The 27,674-nt window shown below is 36.9% G+C and overlaps 1 protein-coding gene across 2 annotated transcripts in view; it reads left to right on the top strand.

Moving 5' to 3' along the window:
- The window catches only part of ppp2r5d (protein phosphatase 2, regulatory subunit B', delta), a 57,778-nt gene that overhangs the window by 1,516 nt on the left and 28,588 nt on the right, over window positions 1–27,674 (top strand). For both annotated transcript variants that reach the window (XM_081350310.1, XM_081350309.1), the window contains exons 3-4: window positions 3,875–4,046; window positions 24,133–24,332. In XM_081350310.1, the coding sequence (XP_081206436.1) occupies window positions 3,875–4,046; window positions 24,133–24,332 (372 nt within the window). The remainder of the gene's footprint in view (window positions 1–3,874; window positions 4,047–24,132; window positions 24,333–27,674) is intronic.

The following is a 27,674-nucleotide window of genomic DNA, read 5'->3' as shown; positions in this document are numbered from 1 at the left end:
AGCCCTTGCTTTCTACCTTGCTTCCAGACATCCCCCATTTCTATTTCTGCTTTATTAACCAGTAAGATTGAAGTGGCTCTTTAAGTGGTGTTTTATTCTTCTATAAAAAAAACAATGCGAGTCCATCCATCCAATGCAAGTCCCCTCTTAAAATGAGCAAATGAGCCTAGACTGTAGTCCTGTCTGTATGTTATTAAATCTAATAGCAGTAGCTTAAAATATTTTTTTTTTCAGATCAACTTAAGTAAATGGCAAGATACTGTATTGCTTCAACTGAACATTGCACAAAATTTGCACATTCGGTCGCACAAAAAATACAAAATATATTCAATTATATAAATACTGTCTACATTAATGTATCTTCATGATGTGCCTCCATGTTCACGAAAAGAAGTTTATTTCTTCAGGCGACGGATTAGTGTTAACATTTAGATATAAGGCAAATAGACTTGCAAACTGTTTTTACTGTAGAGTTGTCTTTTGAATTTTATTGAATCATTGTTTCTGTGGACCCACTTGTTTTTTAGACCCTAGTAAAGAAGCATTCAGTGTGATGAAGGAAAGGTTGTTTCATCTTTTATATTTTTTGCATCTTTAGTGATTTGCTAGATAATTACATTTGTATGCGTTTAGTAATTGAGTTGTATCCCTCCCAGTGTGTGGTTGTATTGACATAATTGCTTGTCTCTGTAAACCTTGTTAGAACTGAAATATATCACTGTTGTTCAAAGTGATACAGACAGACTCAACTGGCCGAGAGTGACGTAGCAGCGGGTGAAATTTATTGATTTGGTCTATTTTAAGTCAGGCTCAGTCATGCAACCCCTGTGACTGAGGGCAGCTCTGCAATGCTGTGGGCAGGCCTCAACATGTGTTTCACAGCGGCAGTCGTTTCACACACACACACACACATACCGCTTGTTGCTTGGACAGCGAGTGTCGCTTTTTTCTTCATTAAAATCGTTCAATGCATAAAGGATTTTTCCATGAGGGCACACACACATAGTCGTTTCGGAAACGTCACATGCATCTCATTTAGCAATTTTCTACAGCGATCTGAACTGCTTCAGCCATGGTGATACATTGCGGTTTAGCATTGATTCTGTGTTCCTATAAATAAGAGATTAGCTTTGATATTTAATCAATGTCCTTCTGATCAAAAGCCGTGTGCACACTGTGTGATTTTATTTATTTTTTTGCCTCAGTTTTGCTGCCTGAGACTTAATTTTGAGGATTGTGAAATATTTATTTTGTCGTAGGGCAAAATTGGCAGTCTTGGACAGCTTAGTGAGACATTCTCACTGGCGGCCGATTAATTGCCTTTGCAATTAAACTTAGCCTCACATGAAGCTCAGGCAGTGTCAAAAATATTGTTTTAGGCTACGTCTACATTAATCCGGTTACATTTGAAAGATGCTTCAAAATGCTCTCCATCCATACTAGGGTTTTAAAGCGTTTTCCAAAAGTTTCTCATCCAAACTGAAACGTCGGAAAATGCTAAATTCACTTCACAGCGCATGCGTAAAAGCTCACTGAGATGATACAGATGTAACAGACATTATAAAGTTCTCATGCTATTCTTCTGATAATTTTATTTAGCAAAATATCTCACCATTCACTGAGTCATTATATGTTTGGTCTAAAACGCAACTGCTCTCATGTTTTTCCACAGGACAGCAATTGCAAGTAAATTTTCTGTCATCTTTGAAAGGACTAAGATATTAAGAGAGTATAAAGTAACATATTTTAGCAACTGTGTGGAAGTGAATAGCACATAACATGCACAATAGCGGTAAAACATGCATATCTATAGGTTCAATATGCATCACGTGACTCAACATGTGTCATCGTTTTCAAATACTTCACTTTTCACGGTCCACACTACTATGCATAAACAGCGTTTTTGATTTTATCAGCTTGGGAAAGCGTTTTCAAAAAGCTAATTTTTCGCAGGACAAAAACACCATCTCGTTGTGGACAAAAGGCCAGAGCGGAGAGAAAAAGATGTGTTTTCAAAAGAAAACGTATTGGTGTGGACAAGACCTTAGCTAATATTTATATCACACAGTCTGCCTTGGCTTTTGCTCAAAATCTCACTGGGTTCATATCACACGGCTTGACAAGCAACGTTCGTAAAGGACAGTCCCACTGTGGTAATACTGTAATTAAACACCTATGGTTTAAATGGTTTCTGTGATGCTCATCTTGCATTGAAGACATATTTATTTGATGGGTAGCTCAGGCTGCTCATGAATGTTTAATGCAGGCTGAATCTAGAAATGGTAATAAGGAGGTATGTAGGTTAGGTTAGTTGTGGACTTCAACTCCCATGGGTTAGGGAGGCCGTTTGCTTGCAGGTTGTTGACTGATGTGGTGCGTTGCTTTGTGTTACAACAGTGGTTGCATCGGTGTTATACAATGTTTTGCCATTGGAAAATACTTGTTTATAGTTGTATGTATGTGTGTATATTGTAAATGTGGATAAAAACTACCTTCAGTTACTTTAAACATCTATACTAGACATCATCAGTCAACAGAGGCTCACTGTAGATGTCAAAATAAATGTTCCTTTATTGTTTTACAGGGTCGTATATGTTATTGCCTAATTAATGTGTCCAATATGAGAAAAGGGAACAATGCCAAGGTTGAATTGTTAATGACTGTGTTTCTGCTCTCATTTCTGTTTTTGTTTTTTTGCTATTTGCATCCAGTTTTAAAAAAACTAAAAAAAAAAAAAATAGTTGCTGTTCCTTATTACAATTAGGCCCTGAAATTCATTTCTCATAATGGGGAGTGATTTTCACCCTGCTTTTCTCAATTATTCCAGTAAATATAATCAGATGGAGCTCAATATTACATCCGAGTTAGTTGCTTCCCAGTGAGGTGTGTGACGCAGTTAGTATTCGTATTGTTTGGCAGATACTTTCTATCAATATGGTAAATCAGTTATGATGTATAATGCGGATATGGGTAAATAAGTTTTAATATGTATATAAAAGTGTAAACAAAACTGTAATTCAAGGCATAGAGGAATACTTGTTGATCTAGTGAAATAGAAAGAGAGATGTAACTTAACAGGTGCACTTTCTTGATGATGAAGTCAGCTGTTTTAAAGACACAATAAATCTAAAGGTTACACTTTATTTTAAGGTGTCATTGTTACTGTGTAATTATATATTTAAGTACTTAGTAATATTAAGCAACTACATGTACGTACTATAGGGTTAGGTTGAGGGTTGCATTTACATTTATGCATCTGGCAGACGCTTTTATCCAAAGCGACTTACATTGCATTTCAAGGTACACATTTACATTCTTATCAGTTCTTGCTTTCCCTGGGAATCAAACCCATGACCTTGGTGTTGCAAGCACCAACGCTCTACTGTTTGAGCTACAGGAAAGCTTAGTTGCATGTAATTATGCATAATTCACTTTTATTACTATGGTAAGTACATGTAACAAGGACACTAAAATAAAGTGTAACCAATAAAAATAGAGTTGCAAGTGTGTTATCTTTGAGGCCATTTATATGCTAGTGTACTCATAAAGTCGACGTTCACTTTTAGAAGATGCGCACATTTAAAATTCAAAGTCTTTCTCTTCCGAGGAAGCAGACCAAAAATATTGATGACTCTTCTCGCCCTGATGGGTGTATCCAAATGTTTCTCCAATAAAATGCTCTCCAGAATGAGTGTTTCCCCTGCCTCTGACTAGCAGGATTGCCTTTTTCTTATCTGTTGCATTATTTTGTTTCTTCGATTGTGTTTTCCATGAGAAGGCACTGGAGGCTGACCTTCTGCGACCAAAAGTGGTGAAATTGCATAGAATGGGATAATGTGGCCATTTTGATTCTGAACATTGTGTTTTTCCCCAGGCCCAGCAGACAGCCAGCAAGCGTCCGAGCAACAGCACTCCACCTCCCACTCAGCTCAACAAAATTAAGTACTCAGGTGGGCCACAGATTGTAAAGAAGGAGCGTCGACAGAGTTCATCACGATTCAACCTCAGCAAGAACCGGGAACTGCAGAAGCTTCCCACCATCAAAGGTAGAAACGACTCCTAACAGAACATAGCCGAACACAGTTCTTCTTTCTTTGTTGAAGATTTCTCGGAAATGATCAAATGATCTGTTGTTGTGTACATATCACAGTGAATGGTGCTAATTGTGGTAAGCCTTGCATGACCCCGGAATTATTTTTAAGTCTATTATTGTGCCAGACTTGGATTGTTTATTGCAGACTCCAGTCATATCTAAAGTATTTTATTCCTGCAAATTTGGTAATAGATTTTGGAATTTATATGGAGATGACGATTATTGTTTCTCTTCTTTAGATCTTAATCTTTCTCTCATTTATTCTCCTGTTCACGTTGTTCTGTCATAGTCCCAGTCAGGAAGAGTCCTTTCTGTCTGGCCACGCAGGGAGTTTAAGCACGACAACTCGTAGACTGTAATTGGATCAGCAGTGCAAGTGTCTCTCTAAGTAGGACAGTGAAACCTTGCCACAGCTCACAATTTAGAGAGTTACGCTCTAATCTTCAATCTAATTAAGCCTGTTACTTGCAGTTCATTTCTTAGAATCTGGTGTGGATTATACCTAAAAAGCTTATGGTTTAATTTATTCAGCACTACGTCGTCAGCTAATGTGATGTTTTCATTATATTAGGGACTGTTTACACCTGAACATATCTATCTCAGATGGTCATCTGATCACAAGTGGTCAGCTGAGAGAGAGTCATTTAAAATCCATTTCAAATGCCTCTTGTGACCGCATGCATAATTTACTGCGTCATTGTGTTACCGCATGTTGGTAGTCCCAAAAAGTTGACCGGTTAACGCTTAGAAATGTAGCTTAAAAAAACTTCTGTTGTGAATGAATGACAGGCAGGGCTTCATGCTTCCTTTTTTACCCATTGAGCACATGTGCTCGTAAGTCGAAAAATTGAACTTAAAAACTTTAGGGGCGCAATGAAAATGTCAAATAATGTAATTTTCCTTAATGAAGGGTTGCAAGGAGAGGAGACCAAACTATGTGGGTGATGATCACACAAGACGACTCGGCAGATTTGAAGTGTTTCTCCCCTATGAAGTGAGCATCCTCGATTAAGTTTCACTCAGGACTTTTGTAAATGCCAAAATATGACCACGCCTCAGATTTAGTCCTCTTAAAAGGGAAAAATCTCCCGAGCACGGTCACTGCCTTCCGCCATTCCTTCTCGAATAAAAAAAAAAAAACATTGCGCGCTGCGTCAGACTGTTGCTGGCTGGACAGGATTTACAGTGAGTTATTAAAATCGTGATAATCAAACACGGTTTTAATGATAATTAAAATTTGAACGATAATACTAACCGTCAATACATTTTATCGTGGTTTATAGTGAAACCGGTAATCGTCCCATCCCTAATCTACTGGGATTTTCACACACAACCATCTCTAAAGTTTACAGAGAATGGTCCGTAAAAGAGAAAATACCCAGTTCTGTGGGAGAAAATGCCTTGATGTCAGAGGTCAGAGGAGAATGACCTGACTGGTTCAGCTGATAGGAAGGCAACATTAACTCAAATAACCACTTGTTAAAACCACTGAACACACAACATGTCGAACCTTGAATAGAAGAGCTACAGCAGCAGAACACACACTGGTGTCACTCCTGTCAGATGAGAACAGGAAACTTCAGCTACAATTTCCACAGACTCACCAAAATTGGACTATAGAAGATTGGAGAAATGTTGCCTGGTCTGATGAGTCTCGATTTCTGCTGCAACATTCAGATGGTCGTACTTTGGCGTAAACAACATGAAAGCATGGATCCATCCTGCGGTTCAGGCTGCTGGTGATGTAATGGTTTAATGGTATACCCTTGGCACACTTTTGGCCCCTTAGTACCAATTGAGCTTCGTTTAAACACACAGCACACCTGAGGATTGTTGCTGATCATGTCCATCTCTTTATAACCACCGTGTACAGTCTTCTAATGGCTACTTCCAGCAGGAAAACGCACGTCACAAAGCTCGAATCATCTCAAACTGGTTTCTTGAACATGTTCACTAAAACTCAAATGGCCTCCACTGTCACCAGATCTCAATCCAGTAGAGCAGCTTTGGGATGTGAAGGAACGGGAGATTCACATCATGGATGTGCAGCGACAAATCTACAGCAACTGTGTGATACGTTCAGGACAATATGGAGCAAAATCTCAGAGGAATGTTTCCTACACCTTGTTGAATCTGTGCCATGAAGAATTACGGCAGTTATGAAGGCAAAAGGGGTCCAACACGGTACTAGCAAGGTGTACCTAATAAAGTGGCCAGTGTGTATGTATGTGTGTATATACACTAGTCAACATTTGAAGTGGATCAAAAAAGTTCAAAGTTGTTCTAAGACATGAACGGGTTTTGATCCACTTTAAATGTTGACTACTATATACAACAGCTGGAGATAAAATATGCACTCCTACAACCATCTACAACATATAACAATATAAACACCAAAGCACTTTGTCATAATTCATCTGTGATGCACATCAGTGGTTTTGAGCTGTGGTGGCAGAAGTCTGAGGCCTAGAGCTGAGCCCCATTGTGTGACCTCTCGACCTGCACCTAAACTTTCAGGAGTACCCTGAGGAAGGCAGTTCCTCAAGACTGTTGTTAGTGCCTGTGTATTCATAATTTATGCTCTGTTTTGAGTAGGGGTGGGAGAAAAAATCGATTCTTAGATGCATCGCGATGCGGACGTGGACGATTCTGAATCGATTCACAAATGTCAAAAAATCGATTCTCTAAAAATGTATTTATTATATATTTTTTTTTCCTAATAACGTAATATTGACGGAACGCAAAAGGTGGAACTCTTAAGCGGACGTGCAGCGCACATAACAGAGTCGCGCACTTAACAGATGCATGATGGCTGAGCGCCAAATTCCAACGGCACCCTCTTCGTTAAAGGGTAACTAAACCCTAAACCAACTTTTTTTAGTTAATGATCTGTAAGATTGGGGCTTTAATAGTGCTGTTCATTGATTCAAGTATTGTTTTTGACATTTGTGTTTAAAGTATTTTAATTTTACTAAATATGGTGTAAAAACGTCTGAGTGCTGCCCTCTTCAGGTTGAACAGTGGCTACTGCAGTTGAATTTTCCTATTGGAAGTTGTGGTACACTCTGACGTCAGAGGGTACCAGCTAACCACGCCCTTGCCTGCAGAGAGATACGTCTCAGATGCACGCCCCCTCTCCACTGGGCTCTGCCTACTTTTCCAGCATTTTTCAAATATTGCCAGTGGGTGGAGTCAGGCTCTGACCAGGGGTTTAGTTACCCTTTAAAAGCTAACGTATGGAAAATTGGCAATTTCATTCTTACCTATGTAGTATTTTTTGTATGGGAGCCGCATGCAGTATTTAGTTTTCACATCAATATACTGTAAACCGATCTGTTATACGTACTTTATACTGCCCTGCAATATGTGCAATGCCAGTCACAAAAAGTTAAATTTTAACTGTGCTCTCTGCAGATGTTCATTCACTTTTTTTGTATAAGCTGTTTTTGATTGTGGTATACAGCAAACATTTCAAGTCATAACTCTTTATTATTTAGTTGTGTATAAGAGCGGCTTTGTATGTTACTAATTATTCCAAATATGCATAAGTCCACAAGCATTATATGAGAGCTGCTGGTACATAATTCTATATTTTTGAACGAAAACTGTTTGTGATTTTGCTACAGCAAAATGTTTTTTTGTCTGAAGGATTATATTGCTCATTGGAAATAACAAGAGGATGTTGGTTAGAAGTCTATTATTAAATGCTAGAGATTCAGAATATGCTGAAGTTTGTATTAATTTACTACAAGTATGCTGCTAGTACAGGCACACATTTATTTTCCTGTTGGTTGTTTGCAATGTTAAAATCACTTCCATTTGTTTTATTAATAAAATTAATATAGGAAGATGCAAGTAAGTTTGTTATGAGTCATCATAAATACTTTGCTTTAAAAGTACAAAGTAAGTAAAAAAAAAAAACGTTAATAATCGATAATCGTCACCCTCTGAATCGTAATCGAATCGTGAGGTGCCTTGAGATTCCCACCCCTAGTTTTGAGAAGAGTTGCTCTTTACAGTTGTTGTTATTACTATAATGTGAAATACAAGTTTGGTTCGAAATGTTGTTTCTTGTGGTAAAAGCAATTATTGCAGTGTGTTTTAGTTTTAGAGTTGTGCATCTACACGCTACAACAATGGTCTCGATTAACCACGCTGCATCTAAAAATACTCTGGGTTAAATAATGCGTCATGAGCATTCTTGTGGAGCCTTGACCAATACACGTATTATTCACCTTTCTATACGGGATGCCAAACATAAGTACGCATCAGAACAATGTCTGTGTGTTTGTTTCTGGCCCAGGCAACACTGATTCTGGTGGTCTGGCACTGTCTCTGGATGTCCACATGGCAAACAAACAGAGGAAGCATGGAGATCTCCCTTTTCCTGTCTTTGTGTGAGAACTAAGCCAAACTAGCTCAGTGTTTGTCTAGGAATTCCATTAAAGAGAGTGATTTTACTTCAGTATCTGCCATGATGCCAGTTTGGATGGCAAAAATCTGTGTGTACCAGTGAAATTTAACTTTTTTCTTAATTTAATTTCATGATGGCAGCAGAAGAAATATACTAATTTAACACTATGCTACATTTAAAAATAAGCGTATTATCAAATTAGGCTGGTCTTTTTATCCCTTTTGTTTTTAATTATAGTGAATGTATACTCAAAGTACCGGCACTGTTAAGGTTACTAGTGTTTTGAATAGGCATGTAGGCAGAAGTAATATTCATTATGAATTAGAATGAAAGACTTAATTGATGTAATGGACTAAAAGTTGACACAGGAAGAGACACAATGCAGACGACACCATGCATACATGTATAATTGATTTGTGCATGCATTGTGGCAGTGTGCGCAAGTAGATCATTTCTTGGTTATCTCTGTTCTATTTTTTCACCATAAGTGGATTACGTAAGTTTCGAGATGACATATTTGAACAGGCTTTCGAATGAGTGCTTGCATACATTTTCACAGTTTAGTGAAGAACATTGTGCATCACGCGGTGGTTGCCTGCAGCAGCATGATCTCAGTGTACCATACAGATGTGCAGGCAGGAGAAACACTGCTCATTGTGTGAGGCATACAACACTGTCACTGAACCATCATTCTGACGGCTGAAGATTTTAAACTTACAATTACTTGTCCTAAGATATTGCTTGGGGAAATAAGAAACGCACAGTATTTATCAAATGCAAATTGCAGTTTTGGTGTGCAGAGGTCAAACTGCATTTCAGCTCCTTTATTTCAGCTGCATACCTTTTTAAATATAATAGTTTATTTAATTATTAATGCATTAGGTTAATAATTCACTATGTAGTTAATGCATTTTTGAGACAGAACATTTTAAAATTTGTTTTGCATTTAGTAAAATGTGGTTTAAGTAATGGATAATCCAGGGCTAGCTGTGCATTACATGATTTTAATGAGAGAGAGAGAGATTGATTCATACCTGCATCTGTTTCTTTCTCTATTAACAATGATGCTGTGAGTTTGATTACTTCAAAATAGCGATGTAACCCCCTCGTTGCTGAGAAATATAATGTAGCGATTCAGTAGCAAAGCTATTTTATTACTAAAAGTGATGGGGCAGTGTTGATAAGTTTCTGTGCTCCTGAATGTTTCTGTGTGTGTCCAGCGTGATCTCCGCTCTGTGTGGGAGTGACATGTGTATGTGTGCTTCGATGAAAACAGCGCATTAATATAGAACGATGATTCAGTTGACTTGGAACTATCTGTGCATTAAACGGTTTTATTGCACACCTTCCAGCCAATCAGAATCGAATATTCAGACAGACCATGGTATAACAGTATTTGTTAAAGCAATATAAGCCACTTGGTAAATATACTGTAACATACAGCCTCGCTTAGCTTGTTGCTTTTATAAAATGGTAGTAGGTTGGCAGTAGAGGTCTACACGGGTCCAAAATTAAGAGAAAGAGGCCCGTAATGTGCTACACTGAACAGACCCGGACCCGTCTCTCATTTCAAAAGCTGGACCCGGACCCGTGCAGATCCGAGAAATGCCATAAATGTTCTACCAGGAACCGACCTGGACCCGTCTATTATTTGAAAGCTGGACCCGGGAAGACACAGACCCTATTGTCACATATTCCACCCTACAAGTACAAATACACCCTTTTTTTTGTAACTAATTTTAGTAGCTGTCGTCTTTTTTTTTTTTTACCCTTATTTCCCAGCTCACACTTTTCTAATCCTACTTTTGCAAGTTGCAAGTTACAAAAAACAAACAAGCAGTGCTGACTGACTCTGATCACGGCCGGGTGTTCTCCGAGTCCGATCGACGGATATTACACACAATGTTAAACAGACCCGGGACCCGAAGTAATAGATTGGGACCCGACCCAGACCCAGCTGACCATTTGAATATATACACCCGAATCCGTAAGGATCCCGTAGGGCTGGGAAAAAAATCGATTTGATTTTAAAAAACTTGAGTTGGTAGGTCAAATCGATTCATATTTTCCAAAAATCGATTTTTTTTAGATTTTATTTCTCCCCCTCTTCAGTATAGCACACAATACATACATTTTGCATTCGCCAAATTTTCTTTCAGGGTTTCCGTAGCACGCTCCCTGCCACAGCCCTCTGCCCCTCCACTCCCCCGAAGGCAGCGCATGCATACACAAACATATGAGGCGCCGGACTGGACAAAAGCGAAACGAACTGTGCGAGCGAGCGACAGTGCGCGAGAGAGACTGAGTGTGTCTACGCGCGCGCGAGCGACAGTGCGTGAGAGAGACCGAGTGTAATATAATATAAAATAAAAACAAGAATTAAATTATTACCACTGAATTAGCAGGATGTAGCTTATACTTTCTTTCTCTGTTAACATTCTGTGGTCTTCAATTCATATTAATTATAACTTATTATTCAATAAAAATGCAATTCAAACTTAACTGATCATAATCATAGTGTTTCTGTACACTGGTGTATTTTGTGTGTATGCTTGTCAAATAATGTCAAACATTTTGTTAAAGATTAAAACACCCCGTGTTATATAGCACCCCGTTTGCAAAGCAAACAACTCTTAAAAAAAAAAAAAATCGAATTTTTGATTGAAAAATCAGATTTTTTTAGGGGGAAAAATCGCCCAGCTCTAGGATCCCGGGTCGGAGGGTCTCGGGTGGTCCATGTAGACCTTGAGTTGGCAGCACTATGATAATACACCAGTGTTCAATAAATGTATACATTTATCAAAACCGTATTATTGTATTCATTTTACAATGGCTTCAAATGTCGTGCATCCAACCAGAGTCAACTTTTTGTGCTCTGAAATGGTGTACTATTCAAATAGAATGTTTAACAAAAAGAATTTGTAATAAAAATCCATGTTGGTCTGGCTGTGGTGTGGTGTGACTGAAAGAACACTGAGATAAAGATGTCCTGCTCTAGGGTCAGTGATTTGCCTGTGGAGGTTAATTCCCAGTCTCATGACTGTCTGTTTGTGCTAAAAACAGGCTATTTTTTATTTATTTTTGTCTTGTGGACTATATGTAAACATCTTTTATGTAAAATATCTTATTCAGGACAATACTAAAAAAATAAATAAAAAAAACACATGCATTTTGTATGATCCCTCTTATTTTGTGAAAATAATGAACATTTTGCAGATTCTACAAGGTGTATGTAAACCTCCATGACTACCTGTGATTTTACTCAAATTTACTGACTTATCTCCTGGATATGATGACAAAAGTCTATTGCTTGGAAATATCTGGTCGTTATAGGTCTTCCTTACCTCATGCTGCCATACATGTCATCCATCTCCATCTAATCATTTTTTTTGTTTTTGCTCTTCTGATGGTTTTCAGCTTTCTCTTTTTGCAAAGTGTATAGTTGTATGGTGTATAGCGATAAGATTCAGCACCCAAAATACTATCAAAACACTCCAACGCAGCCTCCATTCTTCGCGAAAGATGGATAAAAAGGCGCACGGGAAACAAAAACCTTGAAAAAATTATATACAACCCCGCCAAATCACAGAGATGCCGATTCACACTGGACTAATATTATCACAGGACCTCGGTGTTCGGTGAAATATGGTAGGTCATTTGTGGGGGAATTTTTACTTTACAAATCACAGACATGGCCGATTCGCACGGGATTAAGATCACAGACAACCTCCGCAATTATTACAAATGACTAGAGGTCACCAGGTAATACTAATCCAGTGCGAATAGGGTTAATAACTACTAGACGATACCAACGTGATTAAACGATAACTGCGACTATATCAACATGATATAATTGATGAAAAAGACAAGACTAAATTGTAGTTAAAAAATAAAAACTTGACCAAAACCACTCTTTGTGAAAAAACATTACAGACTGTATTTAACAAGCCGCTAAGTGCTTTCATGCTTGGAGTTGCCAGAAATCAAGAATTTAAATCCCCAAAACCAGAGCTTTTCTGTTAAAGAACACGTTTTCTACCCTGAGTTTTAATTAATATTAGCAGTTTGGCAACCATGAGTGTGTGCTCTCTCTACTCTGTGAAAGAAGCTTGCACTTGCGCTGTTTGCTATAACTAAATCTGCGATTAAACCTTCTCAGTGATGACCTGTAATAAATCCGCTAAAATGGATCCCTCAACTATATTTGTGATCATGGTTGCTGAATAAATGCACTTGCGCAACCTCTGTGTGACAATACAGTCTTTTTTGCTGTTGTTTTAATAGAAAAACATTAATGTAATTTAGAATTATTGGATTACTTGGAATGTTTAATTTTTGTTTTACTAGTAGGCCTGTATGATAAATAGCCTATAATAAATCAGGAAACTAGAACAACAACATGCCTATGTGTTGACATTCTCTTGATTTGTGCTTATAGGTGAAAGTGCAATAGTTCTGATGAAATGTACAAATACATTTCTATTTCTATTTGAATTTATTATAATTTTGAGCAAAATAATCGGGATTATCAGTTTAACCATTATGCAGCATGACAAAAATGTGAAAACTTTAATTGGCTAAAACTAGACTAAAATGCTCAGACATTTAGTCGACAAACAAAAACAGGACAAGGTTGACTAAATATAATCAAAACTAAAAGGTACATTTGACAGGACGAAGACTCAATTGAAAAATAGCTGACAAAATTAACTCTAATGCACACATACACACACATTGTATAAAGACATTGGTAGATGTAAACGTTACAATGGTAGACATTTAAAAACAGACCATGTAGTCACAATTTTGATTATGGGACAACTGATATAAACTTTAAACTGATAAAACGATTTAAGGTTATAAAGCATGAAGCTCACAGTGTCAGTCAAGTCCGAAGCAAGACAACCCATATCAGGGCTTGACATTAACTTTTTGAGGCACTTGTCCTTCGGACAAGTAAATTTATGTTTTACTTGTCCATGCACAAAAGTCACTTGTCCGGGTAAAGATTTATAATTTTATCATTTATTGTTTCGTGTTTTGCTAATGCAGAATTCAAACAAACCGTTGAAAGCATCCAAACACTATCAATATTAATAAAATTCAGTTGAAACCGTAGAAAGGAACGTGTCCCAAGAATAGAGTTCCCCTTCAACAAGAAATAAGGATCTCCAGACTCCATAATACAAAGTAATACTTTGCACGCTGGTGCGCAGTGTATCATCAGAGGAAGTGGTGACTCTTGTAGGTATCCTCAGTATTTACAAGCTAGCTAGACTTACTGTATACTATATCTAAAATAATTTTGTAGACATAACAATTAGAGATGCACCGATTACAATTTTCTAGGCCGATTCCGATTTTTCATTGAGTTTGACCTGCTGATACCGATTTTAGCCGATTCCGATTAAATTTTTTTCTAACCACTTTACAGCACACACAAATATTTATTTTCAATCTTTTCTTTAACCCTTTCACGCGTAAGTTTAAAATATTCTGACTGACACCCCCACCCCCGTTTTTTCAAGGCGAACGTTCCCTTTAATGTTTCCATGGCGACGCGTCATGCGATACACCGCAGCCACAATAATACTGTATGACATAATGTGTCGCTTTTATTTCGCTTTTCCTTTTTTATTGAAAATATTCACAAACTTGCTTACCATGTCATCAATCAGCCTATCTGATATTCCTATTCTCAAATACGTGTAAGTGAGTGTGTTTGGTTGTTTAAAAACCTTTATAAATAATCTTGATCTATAACATGAGATGGGCGCCGCAATGTTGTCCTGTCAGTCGGATTTACAGCACGTGAATTCATCAGTTTCTCCCGAAATAAATGCAAGAACGTGGCCGGTGAACTGAGAAGAATAGAGTAAACTTTATAGTTACTTCCACTATGTTTGTCTGATATGAATAACACACGTCGGCAAATTATATTTGAATAGATTGTTATTGCTGCTTCCACAGACATCAGTGTGTATTTTACAAACTCCAGATGTATTGTTTTACTCGTGCTTATGTGTATTTAAATATAAAATAAAACTTAAATAAAATATAATTTTAAATATAAAATTAAAATAAACATTATGAGGTTGAAAACACTGCTTAGTTGTGATATATGACAGCGCTGAACGCGTCCGACTCTGGCTCAGCGCCAGCCAACGCGCGAAAGCACAGTTTGAATCTGGCGGTTATGCGACGTCTCAAATCGGTAAAATTAAATCGGTAAAATTATAGACGTAATGAGTGGCACATAACGTGAAGTAACATGGCATTTTATTTTGTTTGAAATTTAACTTGTCCAGTGGGACAACTAATTTTCTCTTCCACTTGTCCTACAAAAAAATCCACTTGTCCCGGACAAGCGGACAAGCCTTAATGTCGAGCCCTGCATATCAACGCGTTATGGCAAGCAGACAGCAGCAAGTATATTAGGCTACTGTCTCTTTAAGATCTAATGTACAGATCCAAGATACTCATTCGCATGGGTTTTATTTCTCAACTGTTTACGTTAGAACATAACCGACTATATTTACTGGGATACTCGCCAAAATGGGCATTTTAACATAATTTTGTGTGAATTTGTCCTTTCAAGCGCAAGAAGATGTGAAAGAGCACAATTCAGTATTTGCGGCTTTCTGGGCGCGCGCTTCCAATGTTTGTGCACAAAACTTCTCACACGAGTACCGAATTGAGCTATACCATATTGAGCTATACTCAATTTCAAAATATTTCAATTGGCAAGGCTTGAAAATGTGTAATTGATAAACGTTCGTGGCGATGCAGCACTGGCCCGATCAGGACAGTGACCGTTCCGTCATCTGTCCCGAGCGTCTTTCATGCTCTGCTCGAGCCCTGCAGTATCATATGTGAAATAGGAGCTTTACCTCCTGACCTTATGCCCTGACTAAAGACCGTTCAGTCAGTCCTGTTTGGTTTACCGGCACATGCAGGTCATTGGGCCGTAATTTGGATGATTAGCCTGGGCTAACACTGAACGCAGCTCAGAATCTTGTTTGAGAGTTTCGGGCCTTGATGTGTCTGTCCTGTGTAGTGGTTACTCTAGGTGCAGCTATAGAGCATGTGTCAGGGCATAGATTGCCTTGGCTGTGAGAGTGTACGATCATCACAGCACACAACTATGTGACCACTTATCATTTTAATAGACTATTTTAATCCGCTTGCCCTAAGAACCATGCACAATGCTTTAAAACCCTCTTTCTTGTCATCTGTTTAGGAGCCTCGAGGTTATTGCATGTGCTCTTCAAAAGCGCTGGGTGTTTTCTGTGGATTGCCCACAATAGTCACATTATAATCTTGCTATGGAGATGCCTCAGGAGACGTTTGTTGCTATTTTTGAATATTGTTTGTACTTATTGACCTAGTTCATCTGTTTCATGTTGGCTAAAGACATGTAGATTTCTTGTGCCATTACAGTAATGTGTTTGTTAAAATAAATGTTTTGGCCATGTGATGAGGTCTTATAATACAAATACAAAAAAAAGACACAATATGAAGTCTGTTAATTGCTGTCATTTATAAGTGTTGGGCAACTATCATTACACATTTTAGAAGAAAAAAATAAAAACTCTCGGATTACCTGAATGCACCCTTTTTGTTTCCTCTTTTTTAAGACTACAGTTCCTGTAAGAGGTCAAACAATAGTGGATTTTACCAATATCAAAAACTAGTTTGGTCTGGCACTGGCCGATATCCCATGACCCGACCGATAGTTTTTAACATGGATTCTGAATGAAAACCAACAAAATACTCCAAGAAAACTAGTGCTGATCATTATTACAAAAATAAAAAAGTGCTGAACTATGAAAATGTACTGTACTTATATAAACGATATAAATGTTAATATTAAGTATTAACATATTAATTATACCTTGATCATTCATGTTAGTTCATAGTGCTTTAACTAATGGTAACATAAACTCAATTTAAAATCTAAAAATGTATTAATAGGCTAAATGTTGAATAATGAACAATACTTGTACAGCATTTATTAACCTTAATGATACAGATGGACTCTTATTGTAGTATTACCATTTCATATAAGTCCTGTCATGCTTAAAGATGGTCATTTTTAAATATCTATACATGCGTACTCTTTGTACAGTGAAGATTAAAAAAGAACTGAAATTTGTTTCTGTCGGCTGCATTAATATATCAGTTTGCTTTTCTCAAGTCACTAGCTTTAAATATGCAACTTGGCTTACAAACGAATGCATAAAAATGCCCAGCTGGATATAAACGAATGCAAACAGATGGTATCAATCGTGACATTAAACATTTAAGTCGGCCTTGTGTATATTCTTTTCACACATTTAATTGTTTGAGATTCTACTAAAGTTAGAGTCCTCTCAGCCTTGATGGCAAACATGCTATTCTTTATCTAATGCAGCATCTAGTCAACAAATGAATGACTTTATAATGATATGAAAACATGTACTGTTTACACACTGTTTCTTTGTCTGTTTTGAACAGTCACATCTGCACATCTGAAGTGTCCCGCTCCTGCCTCTCACTTGTCAAAACAAACACCACAAGGCCTCTACGGGCCGCTCTCATGTTGTATAATGACAGACAGCAGACACTTCTCAGTAGGGCTGCACGATATTGAGGAGAAGTGCGATATGCGATAACTCATTAAATAATGCGATATTCGATATGCGATACGATAATGCTTAAAGTGTGTAAAATTTTAATTATCTTTAAAATATATTTAGAATATTTTTAGAACGTGTTTCACATTCTTTCTGTGACAAGAAAACATCCCTACAGCTTCTGAAAGTGAACAGCAGTGTTTTTACCAAGTGTTATTTTAACATCAGTGTAATCCACGGGGTTTAGGGTTTCAGGAAGGCCTACATTAGGTTTATTTAACAACAGAAACTGAATGATCAAATGTAAAAATAAAACACTGCTTAGTTTTCACTAGTTGAATTAAATATATACTGATTCTTATTAAAGCTACAAGGGTTATTCAGCCAAGAGCAGTGAGTGATTTTCTCTTTGTCTTTTGTTCATGACCCCAATTATTGCAAGCTGTTGCGATATGCATATCGCGATATATACATTTGCGATATTTTGATAATTTCGATATGTTGTGCAGCCCTACTTCTCAGCATCTTCAACAATGGACTCGACCTGGAAAAATTATTGGCATGGATTATTGCAGATTAATCAGCAAAACCGATCAATCGGTCAACCTCTAGTAATTTTATTATTTAACCTTTTCTAAGTGCTGGATCGATATTATTTTCCAAATTTTCAGGTTAAAAATAAGTAATTATAACCATTCAACTTAATAATTGAAAGCAAGTCATTAACAGCAAATGTTATATCGTTTTTATTCATCGTTTATTAACGCTTACAGAATAGTAAAAAAAAATAGCCTGAAAAAAGCCTGAAAAAAAGTTCAAGAGAATTGTGATTCAAGCAATAGGCAACTCATGTTCCTGCCAGAGGTCTAGTAATCCCACATTCATAAGGGCTTTTCTTCCAGCGCTCAGCTCTGTTTTCCATCTGCAGGACTCGAGGAAAGGCACGGCTCATTATGCAATAATTACTGCGGACTAAATGGCAAGTGTTCTGTGTCATTTGTATTGTATGTATGTGCATAAGAGACCGAGAGAGAGAGATAAATGCTTCCCTGTGGGTTCTGCAGCTCCAGTGTCTGCCACATACCGGTTTGATTTGCAGGAGTTGAGACAACTTTGAGATTGAGATAATCGAATAGGTCCTCCATGAGACATTTGACAGTGTGCTGCTAAAATTTGTGTGGGCAGTGGCAGTGTCTTGTGGTAGGGCTGGGCGGTATAGCGACTTTGTACAGTAAATCTATATATGTTTTTATAAACGGAAAAGGACGTGGCAATGCCGTTTATATCGATATACTGTAGTTTGATATTAGGGCACAGGATGAGTTGCTGTGTGGAAAGTGCATAATTCAATTCTTCCTAAACATGAGACATGCTTTACATTAAGGGCTTCAAAATAACTTGTACGATATAGTTAGCGTGTATAGGTTAACGCGGCTTGCCCCGTCAGATGCTCTGACAGATACGGTTTAATGCATTTGAGATGTGTGTGTAGGCTAATATAATGAGTAAATGTGTTCCTCTTACCAGTTTACATTTAATCTGTGCTTTTGTTTTTAATTAAATTTTTAATTTAGTGATTCTAAATTTTTCTTTAAAACACATTATTTTTGTTGTTAGATTGTAATGTTGTTACAATATAATGTAATGTTATTTTAACCCACAGCCTAGATATATATACATTCTCTATATTTGTTTTCATAGCCTTCAAAATGAACATTGTTCGTCAGACCATTTTGTGCAGGATGTTTTTTTTTTTTTAAATAAGTACAGATAATTTTTTTTTATCCAAATAGAAAAAGTATAAAATACAGAGATATGCACTGTATATTGCCATTTAGCCAAAAATACTAAGCCGTATCACCCAGCTCTATCATGTTGCAGTCCTTTTTATGCCGTTCTCATGTTTTCTTGCTCTGTTTTTTACCATCCGTTCAACCTTTATCATTTTTGTCCACCCGTCATTATCGACAAATAACAATATTTGTCTTAAACCTGTGATCGCAGACTGGCCCATCATGCTTTAGGCTTAATTCAGTGCAGATATTTCGGTCACACTTAAAGTTTAGGGTCCAATTCTCACTATTAACTATGACTTGTTCCTCAATAAACTCCTAATTACTGCTTATAGTTAGGAAGGTAGTTGTTAAGTTTAGGTACTGGAATGTAGAATATGTTCATGCAGAATAAAGCATTAATATGTGCTTTATAAGTACTAATAATTAGAGATGCACCGATTGATCGGCTGGTGACCGGAATTGGCCGATTTTCACGTGATCGGCCATGACCGGCGACCGACCGGTCAGTCTGACATAATGCTGATTTTATGCCGGTCAAATGCACTCGGGCGCCGCATGATTAACATCGCACAACATCAGCATCACACGTGCACACGGAACGCACATTTAGGAACCTCGTGAATTACGGCCGTTTCACATCGCAAATGTCAGTAGCGCGTGAGCAGTGCGGATTTTTTTCGTCGTGCATGTTAATCAATGAGTGCATTCACACCGGCAGCAGGAGCAGCGCGTGAGCGTCAAGCAGGAGCGTCGCGTGAGCAGCAGTGAAGCGGGGGTTTCAGCGCGGGTCTATTTTTGCTACGCTGCTCACGCTCAATTAAAGTGAAAGCACACTTTTGATGGACAAACTAAAAATGAATTCACACAAAAAGGGCTCAAAATGCACAGAATAAGTATGTCTAGTGTGTTTTAACAAGAACTGGAGTATGTCAGAAAAGAAAAAGACTCAAAAATATTTGTAGAAGATTTACCCATTTAAACTTGTTTTCATTATTCAGTTTTGGTTGCAAGTATGGTTATGATTATAAAAAATAAATGTAATATAGAAAATATAGAAATATCTTTTATACTGCAAGGCTATATATATATATATATATATATATATATATATATATATATATATATATATATATATATATATATATATATATATATATATATATATATATATATATATATATATTGCCATTACCTGTTTTTTCATACAGAAGTTTAGTTTGCTAAATATATTTAAAAAAAATAGTTGGATATTGGATATGAAAAGAAGGAAATGGTTCTTCCATAACACTTTAGATATGTGTGAATTTCCCACACCAGGAGTAATTTATATAGTTCTATTTTATAGCGATTATATGTTCAAAAATTATCTATGTTCTATGCAAAATGTAAAATGTTCTATTAAAAAAAAAATTGAAAATAAATATTTGTGTGTGCTGTAAAGTGGTTAGAAAAAATGAAATCGGAATCGGCTAAAATCGGTATCGGCAGGTCAAACTCAATGAAAAATCGGAATCGGCCTAGAAAATTTTAAATGGTGCATCTCTACTAATAATATCCTAGTAATATGCATGCTAATAAGCAACAAGTTAATAGTAAGAATTTTTCAGCATGAGCGTAGGGGTGCAAATCTTTGGCTTGTTGCTAGATTTAGTGTTAAGGTTCTGCATATGTACAACAAAACTGAATTTTACAATTCAGAGGGAACATACTGTAAAACACGTTTATGCTGGGTGGTTTTGAGAAAAATAAAATATAAAATGTATGATTTTTCAAGCATCATTACAGTAATTTTGCAATTTGACAAATGAAATAGCGCCTAGACAAATCTGAGAATACTTGACATAACGAGTGCCGGCAGTCTTGCACCAGTACTCAGTCTCTCAGGTGTCACTCATCACAGCGCTAGTCTGTGACAAATCCAATTCAAACGCACACCAGAGATACAGTGTGTTCCCTGTGATAATAGTAATAACAGTTTAGCTTGCATTTATCTTAATGGCTCAGAGATGCTTAATTATTAGTGATTTGCATCACTTAAGTTAAACACAGTCCTAAAGAGAGTCACAATAGTACGCTCCTAATAGTACTGGAGCAGTTTTGGTGCTGCTAGTGGACATTTCTCTACTCTTCAGAAATTTGGGGTCAGTGAGGTTTTTGTAGTGCTTCTTTAATGAGTCTCTTCTGCTCACCAAGGCTGCAATCACTTAATCAAAAAACAGTTCAAAAGTAGTACTTTTTTCTGGGAAAGAACAGCATGTATTTGGAATAGAAATCTAGAAATAGAAATATTTTTGTAACAAGAAATTGATAGAACTCTTTTTGTAACAAATGTACAAGTCTTTACTGTCACTTTTTATTAATTGAATGCATTTTTGCTGAATAAAAGTATAAAATGTCTTTAAAAAAAAATCTGTGGAGTAATATGTCAAAATACAATATTCTTATTTTTGGTCCATAACCATATAACACTGTATACATTTTTTAAGCATTAACAAAAATACATTAATATCTAATGCATTACACATTTGAATTCATTTGGAACAGTTGACAAATTTATACCACTATATCATTGAAATCAGTTGTATATCCCACCTCTGTAGTTTCAGCTGGTATATTGCTAACCCCTAATACATAATACATAAGAGTGGTAAAATAAATGATTAGCCATCAGTATCTGCCTCAAGTTTCATAATGGGTGCACCCCCACCATTTAGCATTGTCTTCTGACTCTGATTATTTTGTGTCATGTACTAGACTAGTCAAGTCAAGTCAAGTTTATTTATATAGCGCTTTTCACAACACAGGTTGTATCAAAGCAGCTTCACAGTAATAAATTAGAACAATACATCAATGTTTGTTTCTAGTGGAACGTCTACGTTCGGTAATGCTGATCAATAGTATCGTTGATTGATTAATTCAATTAAATATCCCCAAATATCCCCAACTGAGCAAGCCAAAGGCAACAGTGGCAAGGAACCGAAAAACTCCATCAGGTGACCTAATGGAGAAAAAAAAACCTTGGGAGAACGGACTAGGTTATGGACTAGTGCAAATGTGATTTGATTATATGAATGTGAAAGGCATCCTGTGCATTCATCAGCAGAAAACCTGCTGGCAACAGGCCATCCTCCTCTTCCTCCATCCCTCCTCTCATCACTCTCAGAGCTTCTCCTCTGGCATTGCATAAGATCTCCGGATCACACACTCCTACTTCATCTTAGAGTCAAAAATAAGAATGTAATGTTTGTATACAAGTCTCTAAATAATCAGGCCCCCTGTGTACCTTGCAAAACTTTTGATTCCTTATAATCCCCCTAGAGCATTGCGTTCAGAAAATCAAATACTTATACTCGTACCAGGGGCTAAACGCCTTCACAAAGGTGATCGCGCTTTTGCTGGTATGGGACCGATTTCAGGAACTTGCTCAAGGCGCATTTATCATTGACCGCTTATAACAGGTAATCTCAATGTGATATATATATACTGTATATATTTATTATTTTAATGCAAAGCACTTTGGGCAACCTCGCGTTGCATTTAGCAGTGCTATATAAATAAACAAAGAAAGAAAGAAAGAAAGAGAGGTTCATGGCCTGCAGCAATTCTGAAAATCCTGCTATCCTCCGCCAGCATAAAGCATTGTTGAAAGAATTCACTTGTGTCAGCAGGGTTGAAGATATGGCACACAAATTTCGTACATGCACACAATCGAGATGCAGGACACCATCAAAGAGATAAATAAAAAATTATGCAAATCCCACAATAATAGCTGTTTGTTTGAGATCTCTTCTGCAATTACATGTCAGGCACTGTGCCATTTGTGTTTGGTGTCATGTGAAACGGGATGTGATAACGTTCTGATGGAGCTGCTGCAGTGCAGCTCTCTGTGGATCCCGTTTAATATAGATTCATTGAAGCTGTCATCTGTGCCCCAGATTTTAGTCCTGCGTTTTTATTCCGTCCCCTACGCTGTCCAAAAATGGATCAATCCCCCATCCTCTCCCCGTTACCGTGCCGTCCACCTCGATGGACAGGGTCTGTTTAACAAAAAACACTGTCGGATTCAATACTTCTTCTGTGTGATTTTAAGATTACAAATTAGCCTGATGCATGTTCAACTTTCATAACATTTACTGACTGAATATTTTAGTTTTTCCTTGCTTAGTATAATAATTCATTTTACATTCTCTTATATCATCTCTTTATATATTTCCCTTTTATTTATTTAGTCTGAAATTGCTCGTTGAGAGAGAAAAAAAAACACAATAGCCATTTGTTTGCGAATATTTAAAACTAAAAGTCAAATGCAGTAAAAAAGATTGTGAATCAAGGCATGTTTTTCACAGTGTTTTCCATTAAATGAACACAAGACAATTTAACTATTTATATGTGCCAAAATAACAATGCATTGTAATAAAATATATTTGGACATTTCCATTATATACTTGCATATATTTTTTCTAAAACATTTTAATATGTGAAAAAAGCCACATTGGGACTTTAAGATGCAATTTAATCACTGAATCAAAGTTTTATATGCAAGGACAGATATTTATCAAAAGTGGCATTAAAGACTTTTCCATTGTTACAAAGAATTCTGTTTCAAATAAATGCTGTTCTTTTGAATTATTCTATTAATGAACTTTCTATTCATCAAGAAATCCTGAAAAATCTACAATAATATTAAGCAGCACAATAGCTTTCAACAATAATAAAAATAAATGTTTCTTAAGGAACCATATCATCATATTAGAAAGATTTCTGAAGGATCATGTGACACTGAAGACTGGAGTAATGATGCTGAAAATTCAGCTTTGATCACAGGAATAAATTACATTTTAAAATATATTATAATATATTATATTACCCTAGTACTTGTTCATCTGATTCCAGTTCAGCCATTATGGTCTTATAATTGCAGACTGCCTTGGCAGAACAGTGTTATTTTCTGCAAGCTCATGCAGGGACACACAGTTCACAACACTTGGACAGACATGAGGTTCATGGGCAAGGTGAGAGGAGGGTGTAAATGAGACTCCGGTGGAACCGAGAGCCTCCTAAATGGGAACTCTGCTTAAATGGTGTGTTGGTGTGAAACCGCACAGTAAGAGGTATTAGAAATCTTCCCTGCGAGGTTTGCAGGTTGGTTTGATTGACAGTTCTGCCGGACAGGTGTCACTCAGCCTGTTTTGTTTATTGTGTCTTCTATTCCAGATGCCCCACCCTTGGATCGAGAAGAACTGTTTGTCCAGAAGCTGCGGCAGTGCTGTGTGCTTTTTGACTTTGTGACTGATCCACTAAGTGATCTCAAGTACAAGGAGGTGAAGAGAGCCGGCCTTAATGAAATGGTGGAGTACATCACACACAACCGTGACGTGGTCACAGAATCCATCTACCCCGAAGCTGTCATCATGGTGAGAGAGCACAAATATCACCTAAGCAGACATACATCAATGAATCCCATTTAGGGGATGCGATTATGCTTGATTATGGCAAAAATCATATCATAAATTCTATCACCGTTACTTTGGTCAGTATTATAATCACGATAAATTAAGACGATAGGCATGGGCAATATTACCAAAGTCTAATGAGTTTTTTTTTATTTATTTTTTTTTACTTAGATTCTTATTAAAGCTCCTCTTTGTCTTTTGTTGTTTGATTGAAGTGCCGATTATGGTTTTCCGAATATTCCCGCAGTGTGTAATACAGCTGTTTGTGAATATAAACGCTCTGCAAAGTTGTAGAGTCGAAAGTGCACGATAAATAAAGTTATTGTCTCCCAAAAGAAAGAATCGACTCTGAACCGCCTATACGAGTCGGTTGTATTTCAAATCCCACTGCGTAAGGACGTTTACGAAAAGACGTTTGCATAACGCCCACCTTAATTGTACGTTGTCCACCCGTGAACAACTTGATCAGTCCTCAAACACGTCATTTTACTGATGTTCAACACGGGATTCGCAAAACGCTTGCTCTTGAAAGATGGGTCAGTACCCAGTTTATTTGGACCAGCTTGCTCCTCAGAGTCACAACCTGTAAGCATGAATATTATTGATGTATATATTTTCTACCTGGTTTTCCAAATACGTAGTTTTGTGTTTTATATTGTGTAGGCCTCCGGCTAACCAGCTAACTCATGTTATTACTGTCTTACAGCAATACTTCTGCTAAGCAGCGGTGGGACACTATTACCTAAAACTGTCTATTTATGCTAGAGCTGGGTATCGTTAAAAAAAATTCAATACCGATACAGATACCTTGACTTCGATACCGGATTCTGAACGATACTTGTTTCGATACCAATTACATATTATTATGTATTTTATTACGATTATTACGATTACATTACATATTACCTAAAAAAAAAAAACTCTGGTTTTATTTTTTCAGTTTGTTGACTTTTTTTTTACAGACTTAATGACTCATATAGTTATTTATAAATGTCATTTTGGTGAGTTTGGTTGAGTTTTAAGGGATCAAATTATTGACTTACAGGGGGACTTTAATATCAAGCATGTCGCACAGCTAAATCCAGGATTCATACAAGGTGCTTAAAGTACTTGAATTTGACCTTTTGTCATTTAAGTCATGGAAAACCCTTGAAAACAGACATATTTATGAAGAGATACTTAAAAAGTGCTTTACTTAAAATAACAATATATTTTTTCAAAAAAACACGCAAAATTTCACGCAAAATTAACACTGCAGCCTGTCTGATAATACGAAGTATGGCAACATTATAATATCAAATATTATTTATTGAAAAATAATAGCCATTATAAACTTTGTATTTAATATATATTATTAAATACATTGTAAGTTGTTGTTTTGGATACCTTATATCTGTAATTTGAGTTTTAAAAATCCTTAGAAAAATACTAAAGATATTGCTTGATAAGTGAAATCTCAGATTGTAGTCCTTGTCCTTGAAAAGTCCTTGAAAGTCCTGGAATTTCTTGTTACAGTATCTGTACGAACCCTCTATATCACCATTATCTATATACATGGTCCCTGTGCATATAAGCAATGCGTGGCCTAGTTCACACCAACCCTACCTCTCTTGAATGCTCGCAACTGAAGCTAAATAAAGTACTGCATTTCAAAAATCAAATGTAGTAATCTTTTTTTAAAATGGAAAATTGCCCCTCTAATTCAGTTTCCATGGCAACATTAATCCTCTCCTACCATTCTGAGATCCCTCAACACACTAAGGTGGAAACACACTGAGGTTGATGCCTCAGCTGCACTGTATCGTGTGACTCACCCTTCACGTGAGTCACAAGAACTCATTACAAGTGACTAGTGGCATGGAGGATTTAGAGATATTGTATGTTAAACCTATAATCTAAAAAACATTTCATAAATCTTCATTTGAGACCTAAATGTGTCAAGTCATTTTGCCTCACCGATTGCTTGACATTATGTTCTTGTACCGCATACACATTTATTTTGTAAATTTGTTGGTCTATATACAGTACACACGCATGTTAAACATTAGCTTCCACTTCTTTTTTTCTTAGTATTTCTTTCCTTCTCTTACTCGCATATATGTTTGTTAGCTGATTCTCATCGGGCCAGAAGATAATAGGACAAAACATGTTGAAAGTGCACACCTCTGCCTATCATGTGACCAATTGACAGAAATGGCTTTTGCCTGACCAGTGCATGGGTGATTACTAGCCAGGCCAAGGGTAAATCTGCTCAAGTGTAAATGTACACCAGGGAATTGTGGGTAATTACCCGTCATAAATCAAGGCCCAGACACCTGCGTTTCCTTTCAGCCATTCATAATTCGGAAAAGAGATCTGCTGTGTCCTAAATAGGGCTCTGCAATACAAAACTATATTTTTCATCAATTTAATATACAAATATTCATGTACTTGCTCTGAAATAAAAGAAAATGGTTTAAAGGGTTGATTTCTTTTATATAAAATTGTTTCCCACAGAGTTTTAACTAAATGCAACAATGCAAAGAGTTACATATTAATACACAGCGATATCTACATACATGAACATGCACGGAAAAACTACTAGCACAGCCTTTAGGAAACGTAATGCCAAATAAAAGTGCATTAAAGTCATTGTGATATAAAAAAAATTATCTGGTGCATTTTGTGAACATTTATATAAGCAAGCCCCATTTCTAATCATAAATCTTGTGGCTCTATTGTAAGACAATCACAACCATATAACTAAAACCTCTTAGCTTCCAGATGCACATTGTCCTCTCATGTCCCTCATTAGTCTCTCACGTCCTGCTCTCCCGTCTCAGTTCGAGGTGTCAATGAGAATGTCTCGCCTCTCTCTCTCCTGTCTGGAGGTCTGAGCCGACTCTAGTTTGAGGCTGTGGTCGAAACATTGCGTCATCTTGACAGAGAAAGCTGTGCCGCCCCTCTGCAGTAGTAACACTCCTTTCCTTCCTCTCAGCCATTTTGGGACACACTGATAAGCAGTATCTCACGACTCGTCACTTCAGAGGGAGTTGATATTTGAGGTCATCCATATTTAATGCCTTTGATTCATAATTAGAGCTAAAGAAGGATGATATTTCAGTGTTGTAGTTTGTTCACAGCTGTGTGAGGTGATGGTTATAGAGCTGAATTTTTTTAGTGCAAACATTATGGCGAAGTTTACAGACGGTTTCAAGACAATATTAGAAAATACCAAATGCATTCTTATTAAATGGATAGTTCTGACTCTAAACTCTGATTGGACAGGTATTGTTCAAAAACACTGTAAAATGCTTGTACCTG

This window comes from Scardinius erythrophthalmus, assembly GCF_964197995.2.
Source record: "Scardinius erythrophthalmus genome assembly, chromosome: 21".
NCBI classification, from domain to species: Eukaryota; Metazoa; Chordata; class Actinopteri; order Cypriniformes; family Leuciscidae; genus Scardinius; species Scardinius erythrophthalmus.
This window is presented reverse-complemented; position numbering and strand designations above follow the sequence as displayed.